General features: G+C 39.9%; 1 protein-coding gene across 1 annotated transcript; it reads right to left on the reverse strand.

The window, feature by feature from the left end:
• Nucleotides 1–6,538: 6,538 nt before the first annotated feature.
• LOC107485957 (thioredoxin F-type, chloroplastic) lies at nt 6,539–9,068 on the reverse strand. Its single transcript, XM_016106498.2, has 3 exons — nt 8,692–9,068; nt 7,529–7,628; nt 6,539–6,838 (listed from the first exon to the last, which is right to left on the reverse strand). The coding sequence occupies exons 1-3, from the start codon at nt 9,018–9,020 to the stop codon at nt 6,704–6,706; spliced, it is 564 nt and encodes a 187-aa protein (XP_015961984.1). The 5' UTR covers nt 9,021–9,068; the 3' UTR covers nt 6,539–6,703.
• Between the last annotated feature and the right edge of the window lie 362 nt (nt 9,069–9,430).

Raw genomic sequence — 9,430 nt, forward strand, 5'->3', positions numbered from 1 at the left:
ACAGCGAGCTTTCCTTCTCCAGATTTATTGACTCCAATGTCGTTTTTGATTAAGATTAAGTCATCTGGGGCGAAGCTCCTTCGAATGACTTTTTTGTTGTATCTGGTGGTCATCCTTTGCTCTAATGCTGCTTCTCTTATTTGGGCTTGTTCTCGGATTTCAGGGAGTAGTTCAAGTTCCTCTTTGTGCCCCTGTATGTTCCCAACCTCATCATGGAAGATCACCCTTGGACTTTGCTCGTCGATTTCTACTGGTATCATGGCTTCCACGCCATAGACAAGTCGGAAGGGTGTTTTCCCTGTGGCCAATTGTGGCATCGTTCGATAAGCCCATAATACTTGGGAAAACTCTTCAGCCCAAGCTCCCTTTGCATCTTGTAACCTTTTCTTCAATCCTGCCAGTATAACTTTGTTGGCTGCCTCGACTTGTCCATTTGCTTGTGGATGTTCTACCGAGGTGAACTGGTGTTTTATCTTTATACTGGCTACCAGGCTTCTGAAGGTTGAGTCGGTGAACTGAGTACCATTATCTGTGGTGATAGAATGAGGTATTCCATACCTTGTGATAAGGTTTTTGTAGAGGAACTTTCGACTTCTTTGTGCGGTGATGGTGGCTAAGGGTTCTGCTTCTATCCACTTTTTGAAGTAGTCTATTCCCACTATTAAGTATTTTACTTGTCCTGGGGCTTGGGGAAAAGGTCCTAATAGGTCTATCCCCCATTTTACAAAAGGCCATGGAGAAGTTATACTGATGAGCTCCTCGGGAGGAGCCACGTGGAAATTCGCGTGCATTTGGCATGAGTGGCACTTCTTCACAAATTCTGTGGCATCCTTCTGCAAGGTCGGCCAGTAGAACCCAGCTCAGATTACCTTTCTGGCTAGCGACCTGGCTCCGAGTTAGTTTCTGCAGATCCCATTATGAACCTCCTCTAGCACTTCAGTGGTCCTTGAGGTCGGAACGCACTTCAGCAATGGTGTTGATATTCCTCTTTTATAGAGGATATTTTTCACCAGAGTGTAGTATTGTACTTCCCTCTGGATTTTCTTGGCCTCTTTTTCCTCTTTGGGGAGGATGTCAAATTTTAAGTATTCAACTAGGGGATTCACCGACCCGAGGTTCAACCCGGTGACTTCAAGGACATCTTGTTTGGCCTCTGTTTTAACTACAGAGGGTTCTTGTAAAGTTTCCTGGATCAAACTTCTATTGTTTCCTCCTGGTTTGGTACTTGCTAACTTGGAGAGGGCGTCTGCTCTGTTGTTGAGATCCCGAGTTATATGCCTGACTTTGATTTCTGCAAAGTGCCCGAGATGCTCCAAGATTTTGTCCAAGTATCTCCTCATATTTGGGTCTTTGGCTTGATAATTTCCATTTATTTGGGAGGTTACTACTTGAGAGTCACTAAATATCATCACTTTTGTTACACCGACTTCTTCTGCCAACTTCAACCCCACAATTAGGGCTTCGTATTCTGCTTGATTATTGGAGGCTAGGAATTCAAATTTGAGGGAAACCTCTATTTGTGTTCCCCCTTCATTGGCCAGTATTATGAATGCGCCGCTTCCTGTCTTGTTTGAGGATCCATCTACGTATAGTTCACATGTAGTTGGCTTTTCCTCTTGATCTCCTGCATATTCTGCTATGAAGTCAGTGAGGCATTGGGCTTTAATTGCCGTTCGGGTTTCGTACTTTAAGTCAAACTCGGAGAGCTCTATTGTCCACTGAACCATTCTCCCGGCAACATCCGTCTTTTGGAAGATTTGCTTCATGGGTTGGTTCGTTCGAACTCTTATTGTGTGAGCTTGGAAGTAAGGACGTAACCTTCGTGAGGCTATTACTAGGGAGTAAGCAAACTTCTCTAGTTTGTGGTACCTTAGTTCAGAGCCTTGTAGGACTTTGCTGGTGAAGTATACAGGATGCTGTCCGGCCTCATCTTCTCGTATCAGGGTTGATGCTACAGCTTTGTCTGCTACAGACAAATATAGGACGAGCTCTTCCCCAATTAGAGGTTGGGTCAGGATTGAGGGTTGGCTCAAAAACTTTTTGAACTCCTGGAATGCTTCTTCACACTCTGGAGTCCATTTGAGCTGGCATCCTTTTCGTAGTAGAGAGAACAGTGGAAGGGATCTTAATGCTGATCCTGCCAAGAACCTGGAGAGGGCTGCTAGTCGGCCATTCAATTATTGGACCTCCCTTAAGCAAGTTGGACTTTTCATTTCTAGGATGGCTTTACACTTGTCGGGATTGGCTTCGATCCCTCTTTGGGTTAGCATAAACCCTAGAAATTTTCCAGCCTCCACCGCGAAGGTGTATTTTGCGGGATTTAGCCTCATCCCGCCATGTGACCTTATGGTGTTGAGAACTCGCGAGAGGTCTGTTAAGAGGTCGGTTTCTTCTCTGGTTTTCACCAGCATGTCGTCTACGTAGACTTCCATTAAGTTCTCGCGGTGGGGAGCGAACACTTTGTTCATCAGCCTTTGGTATGTAGCCCCTGCATTTTTTAATCTAAAAGGCATGACCACGTAGCAATAATTTGCTCTAGGCGTGATGAATGATGTCTTTTCTTGGTCCGACTTGTACATCAGGATTTGGTTGTATCCCGAGTAGGCATCTATAAACAACAAGTATTGATACCCCGAGCTGGAGTCTACTAGAGTGTCAATGCTTGGAAGTAGGTATGGGTCTTTAGGACACGCCTTTTTCAGGTTGGTGTAGTCAACACACATCCTCCACTTGCCGTTTTGTTTTTTGACTAGCACCACATTTGCTAGCCATGTTGGATATTTGACTTCTCTAATGAAGCCGGCTTCTAAGAGCGCTTGTACTTGCTCCTCCACCGCTTGAGCTCGTTCTGGACCGAGCTTACGTCTTCGCTGCTGGACAGGTCGTGACCCAGGGTATACTGAGAGTTTGTAGGACATGAGCTCGGGGTCTATCCCTGGCATGTCGGAGGCCTTCCAAACAAAGAGGTCGGAGTTATCTCACAAGAGCTTTGTCAACTTATGCTTTAAGTTTTCCTCTAGGCTGGCTCATATGTTGGTATTTTTTTCTTCCTCCTCGCCGACCTGTATCTCTTCAGTTTTTCCCCCTGGTTGCGGCCGCAGCTCTTCTTTAGCTCTTGCTCCGCCGAGTTCTATAGTGTGAACTTCCCTGCCCTTTCCCCTCAGGTTGAGGCTTTCATTGTAGTATTTCCTTGCCAATTTATGGTCTCCCTGTATCGTTGTTATCCCCGCATATGTTGGAAATTTCATGCAAAGGTGGGGGTGGATACCACCGCTCCAAGCCGATTCGGGGTAGCTCTGCCAATCAGGGCATCATATGCTGACCCGACATCGATGACTATGAAGTCTATGCTCAGAGTTTTGGATTTCTCCCCTCTTCCAAAGGTCGTGTGGAGGGGTAGGAATCCTAGTGGTTTTATTGGCGTGTCGCCCAAACCGTACAGGGTGTCAGGGTAAGCCCTTAATTCTTTTTCATCCGATCATAGTTTGTCGAACGCGGGCTTGAAAAGAATGTCTGCTGAACTTCCTTGATCTACTAAAGTTCTGTGGAGATGGGCATTCGCCAGGATCATGGTTATCACCACTGGATCGTCATGCCTAGGGATAACCCCTTGCCCATCCTCTTTTGTGAAAGAGATGGTTAGGAGGTCAGGCGCTTCGCTTCCGACCTGGTAAACTCGCTTTAGGTGTCTTTTGCGAGATGACTTAGTGAGTACCCCTCCCGCAAATCCTCCAGAGATCATATGTATGTGTCTCTCGGGGGTTTGTGGTAGTGGGTCTCTTCTGTCCTCATCATCTCGTTTTCTTTTTCCATGATTGTCCGACCTTTCCATGAGATATCTATCAAGTCGGTCTTCCCTGGCCAACCTTTCTATCACATTTTTAAGGTTGTAGCAGTCATTTGTTGAGTGGCCATACATCTTATGGTACTCGCAGTAGTCGCCGCAGCTTCCTCCCTTTTTGTTTTTGATGGGTCTAGGGGGCGGCAATCTTTCAGTATTACAGATTTTTTTGTATACGTCTACTATGAAAACTTTTAGAGAAGTATAGGAGTGATATCTCCTCGGCCTATCGGGACCGACCTCCTCTTTTTTCTTGGGCTCCCTTTCTTTCTCTTTTGCTGAGTGAAGGGGCCCCTGTCGCCGGCTTGGCTCCTGTAATCTGGCATTCTCCTCCATGTTGATGTACTTTTCTACTCTCTCTTGTACATCGCTCAAATTGATGGGGTGCCTTTTTGATATAGACTGAGAAAAGGGACCCTCTCTAAGTCCATTTACTAACCCCACGATGACTGTCTCTGTGGGCAGGTCTTGAATCTCCAAGCACGCTTTGTTGAACCTTTCCATGTAGTCTCGTAGAGGTTCTCCGACATCCTATTTTACTCCCAGGAGGCTTGGTGCATGCTTTACTTTATCCTTCTGGATGGAGAATCTCATTAAAAATTTATGCGAGAGGTCCTCGAAACTGGTGACCGACCTCAGAGGGAGGCTGTCGAACCACTTCATTGCTGCTTTTGACAAAGTGGTCGGGAAAGCTTTGCAACGAGTAGCATTAGAAGTATCAGCTAGGTACATCCGACTTTTGAAGTTGTTTAGATGGTGCTTTGGGTCTGTGGTTCCATCATAGAGGTTCATATAAAGGCTTTTGAAGTTTCTTGGAACTTTTGCCCTTATTATGTCCTCGCTGAACAGATCTTCTCCTCCCAAGGGTGACTCTTCTCGGTCGCCGTGGGAGTTTCGATTTTTAAGGGAGGATTCTAACCTTAAGATTTTTTCTTCTAACTCTTTTCGCCGCTCTATTTCTTTCCTTAGATTTCTCTACGCCTCTCGTTGTCGTTCAAGTTCTTGTTCCAACTGTTCCAAATGGCCTTGGTGACCGTGGACCAACCCCATTATTTCAGTCACATGGGGCAGTCCTTCCTTTCCTGACTCGCGTCCCTCCGAGGAGTTCACCTTTGGGTTTTTTAGCCCCGAGGTGCCTTCTCTGTGTTGGTCGTTTGCTTCCTGGTGGAGGGTTATGTCCTCGTCATTATTTCCGATGTTCAGATTTTCTTGTTCTGAATCAGTCGTGGCGTGGCCATCTTCAGGTGAATTGTCCGCCATCGGAGGGTGATCTCTCGGGTCTCCGGCAACGACGCCAATGTTACGTTGGGTAACCAGAGATTGATGGGCTGGACTCGCTTGGTTGGCCCAATCGTTTGAGGATGGAAGTCTTCAAACGGGTTCGCATCTTTGGGGGCCTCCGTTCGACTTATGAGTGTGAGAAAATGGGGGGTGGTACCTGCAAAGACACTCCGATGCCAAAGTCAGTAAAGGTGTAAGCAGGTCTAGAGAGTATTGGAACTTAGTGATACCTGAAGGGTGTCAGTGCATTTATAGTGGTGAACCAATAACCACCGTTGGAGTAGTTCCACCATTTAAGGGGGAATAACCATCCCTTTATCTTAGAAAAGTTAGGATATGGCTCTGGAAGTGGGTTGAGAGATTTTAGGGGGCAGTTACTTATTTGAATGAGTGTTTATCTGCCAGCTAATCTTCGTCTCCGACTTCTTTAGAGCAAGTCGTGGTGAGAACCGACTTCTTAGAGGAAGGTCGGTGTAGGGTGAAGCTCAATCTTTTGGATTGGGCCTTTTTATTTGGACCTGGGTCTTAGCGTTGAGTCAGGGTATGAATAATAATAAAAATATAATATTCTATAATAAATATTCAGATATATTAAATAATTTTAATGAATGTATATTCTGACAATATCTTATTCTTTTCTATTTTTTTTTCTAAAAAATAGGTAAAAATATCTAATAATAACAAATATGAATCAGATAAAACAAGAAATAAACCAGATTGTACGACTTGTCCGTTATCAATAATTACCAATCAATAACATGATGTAGCAATAGTGTTGGGCATATGTGGGACTCCGGATATTTATCATAGTCTATGTATCATGCGTATATTACATGTATGGACAAAATATAAAAATTAGATTAATCAACTATTAACGGAAATTTATTAGTACTATGAAATCTCTACCCATAATTTTCTAGATTGAGATAGTTTTTCTTTTCTTTTTTTGAAAAAAAAAACATATTTAATGTTCATGACCTCTGTTTAAAAGTTTAAAAATTATAATATTGGATAAAAAATTAAGAGAAAATTTTACTCTCCTCTCTTAAAAGATGCTAAAATAATACTCTCTTTCTCTCTATTTATAAAATATACATTTTCCTTCCTTATTACTTTTAAAAAATATCTTCTTTAAAAGTTATAAAGAAAAGTTATAAAGAAGGAGAATTTACATTTTATAAATAAAGAGAAAAATAATATCATTTTAACTTCTCTGAAAAAAGGAAAGTGAAATTTTCTCAAAAATTAATTACCACTCTTTACTTTTTCACGCGAGATATACAATAATACATCACTAAATTTTATTTTCAGTTCTTAATATTTTTACTATAAGATTGACCAAGTTCTTGATAAAATTCAATCATTAATTGTGAGGCACTTTTCCCTAGGCACAGGGAGGGATATGAAAATGTGAAATAAATCAAATAATACGTCACGTGATAACATTCCTTGATCTTGCTCAGATTATAATTGCATTACCTTAGAAAAATACTTACACAAATGATATATATATAAAGCATAATATTATTTTATCTTATTTTTTACATAGGAAGATAAGAGAATAGTTTAGTTTTCAATCCTTTAGCTGGATCTAACAGCCTCTATGGCAGCAACCAAATCATCGAATTTAGCACCAGTCACTTCTTTTACAACTTTGTTGTCCTTCAGAATTTTAAAAGTTGGAACCACTCTAATTCCAAGCTCTTTTGCCAATGGCTGCCATCAAACAAGTACAATTAGAATTATAGCAAAGTATATGCATCAAAAACAACCTTAGGCATACCCAAATGTGTTCCATAGTAAAAGACATCTAATGCATATTCTAAAAAGCATTCACAACTGTTTTTAAAGCAGTTCCAAATGTTGGTAGAACACATAGATAGGGATGGCAACATCACCCGAACCCGATTACCTACTCTGCCCCGACTCAATTGAGAAAAAATAAAAAAGATAGTGTTATAAATTAAAACTTTAGTCAAATATACACAGATTTTGTCATTCACTCGTATACATAATCTGATGTTACAAACCAAATTTTATTAATTTAAACAAAAACAATGACCAAAGTATATCGGAAAGGAGCAAGTAGGGACAAGACCCCGGATAGGGTTTAGGATATAAATTTTCACTAATTACGCATGAGTGGGCAGGTTCTGAGTAACATAGGCGGGATGGGATCGAGTAGTGCCAAAACCCGCCCTTACCCGCCCATTGCCATCCCTAGCATTAAATGTGTATTAAAAAATATGCAAATATTTCATGTACATGAGAGCACTTAGGATATTAGTATATAAAATTTAAACTCAAGAAAATGAATAAAACCATCTTAGTGATGAAAAGATATAAACATAATCATGCCTATGTGATAATTAGCATTGTTTATATAGCACATCACAACCAACCAACCTTGTTCTCTTGGTTGCAGTCAAGCTTTAGAAACACAACATCAAGATACTTTTCAGATAACTCTTGGAACCTTGGTGCCATCACTTTGCAAGGACCACACCTGCACAAATTCAATAACTCATCTATGGTTATCCAAATACATATATCTATTTATTTAGTTTATATGGGATAAGTGGATAAATTGTCCAGAGACAACGTTGTTTTGGTCCCCTATGACCTTTTTATAAAAATAGTTTGATTCTATAAATTTTTTCTGCCATAATCTATAATATCAGGACAAAGCCGACATAGTTACAAGATATTCATATTCCTGTAATGTTATTACGGGCAAAAACTCTAGTTATCTTAAAAATTGTCCAGAGACAATGTTGTTTTGGTCCCAAATAGCACTGTCTCAAGGCAGTAAGCAAATGCCAAGTGAAGAAACTATCAGCTTCCTTTTAATAACTGTTCAGCTGAAATCTCCACATGGAACTTCATCAACATTCCACTCTTATGCATAATTAGTTATGTGCTTACTCTTTGGTCCTTTACTAAGTACATAACATCTTAAAATATGATGATTAAATGTATGCCAAAGACCAACTTTGAAGCAATTCAAAAATGTTAGAATAGAAAGAATCAATGTCAAAGATTCCTATACATATTCTGCCAACAAACAAATATTTATTCACCACATTTTAAGTCTAAGTACTTATGTAAATTTATGTGCCTACAAATATTTATTCACATTCACCCTTATCAGTCACATGAAACTAGTGCCAAATTACAAAAGACTATGATCCATATTCTCCCCCATTACAAAAAGTGATAGTGACGAATAAAAAGATTGTTATGCAAATCTGTTTTACAATTACAGATGATGTGTAGATAGAGCAGTTGGCACTAAGAAAATTAGAGGAGTAAAGTAAAATAGGGTGACATTAAAACATGCAAGGTTTTGATTTTGCAATCCATCATAATTTGGTAGACACAAAATTAGGTATTATCAAATATACATATCATGACAAATTTAGCACAAAACAATAAAAAATTACAATCACACTAAAGGAATCTCTAAATTAGAAACACTTAAGTATGTATTAAATAAATAATAAACATGATTAATTGATTATGCATGATTATTAGATTAGAAGAGATTAAGTATAGAGTGGTAAATATACCATTGGGTGTACATGTCAAGAACCACAGTTTTATCAGCAGCAGCATTAACAATAGGCCAGAAGGTATCCTTGTTGACCTCGGTCACCTGCCCTACGGTCACAGTGGGACCCGCAGTTTCCAAGCTGCATCTCACACTCAACAACCTTGTACTCCTCACACTCCTTCTCATGTTTGATTTTGATGTAGTTAAGGTGAGGGTAGATGCCATCTTTATTTTGTTGGAACAAGAAGAGAAAGATGAAGACTTTGGTGAAGAATCTAGCATCATTGATGGGTTGCTTGAAACCCATTTGCACTTTGGAGAAGAAGCACATAGATTCAGAGCCATTTTTGTGGTTCTCTTTCTCACTCACTTCCAATGTTAGAGCTCAACTCATATTGTAGTGGTGGTTGTGGAGTTCAAGGTACAGAATGTTACTCAAATGACTTCCTTGCCCTTCTGATTTGTGTATGGTATTAATGCCATCAAAAAACATAGGGGTTTTTTGGTAAATTAGCGAAGGGCATGTGAGAGCGAGGTATGCTCCTACGCACTGTATACAAGATGGGTATATTTGTCAATTAACTATATACATATATTATGAAAAAATCTTAGTATCATGAAAAAATCTTAATATCAGCATTTTTATTAAAATTTAATTATAAAAAAATATAATTTTATATTATTAAAAATATTAATAATAATTAATTGATAATTATAAATTATAAAATATGTTAATTTTTTAATATTATTGATTA

The sequence above is a fragment of the Arachis duranensis genome, chromosome 4, assembly GCF_000817695.3.
Source record: "Arachis duranensis cultivar V14167 chromosome 4, aradu.V14167.gnm2.J7QH, whole genome shotgun sequence".
In the NCBI taxonomy this organism is placed as follows: domain Eukaryota; kingdom Viridiplantae; phylum Streptophyta; class Magnoliopsida; order Fabales; family Fabaceae; genus Arachis; species Arachis duranensis.

Bases quoted from the DNA above. Each gene is read 5' to 3' on its own strand.
- LOC107485957 (XM_016106498.2), bottom strand. From the start codon at position 9,020: ATGGCTCTGAATCTATGTGCTTCTTCTCCAAAGTGCAAATGGGTTTCA. The intron at 7,629-8,691 runs GTATATTTACCA...GAATTTGTGCAG, and splicing joins CTTGACATGTACACCCAATG to GTGTGGTCCTTGCAAAGTGA. The intron at 6,839-7,528 runs GTTGGTTGGTTG...GTTTGATGGCAG, and splicing joins ACTGCAACCAAGAGAACAAG to CCATTGGCAAAAGAGCTTGG.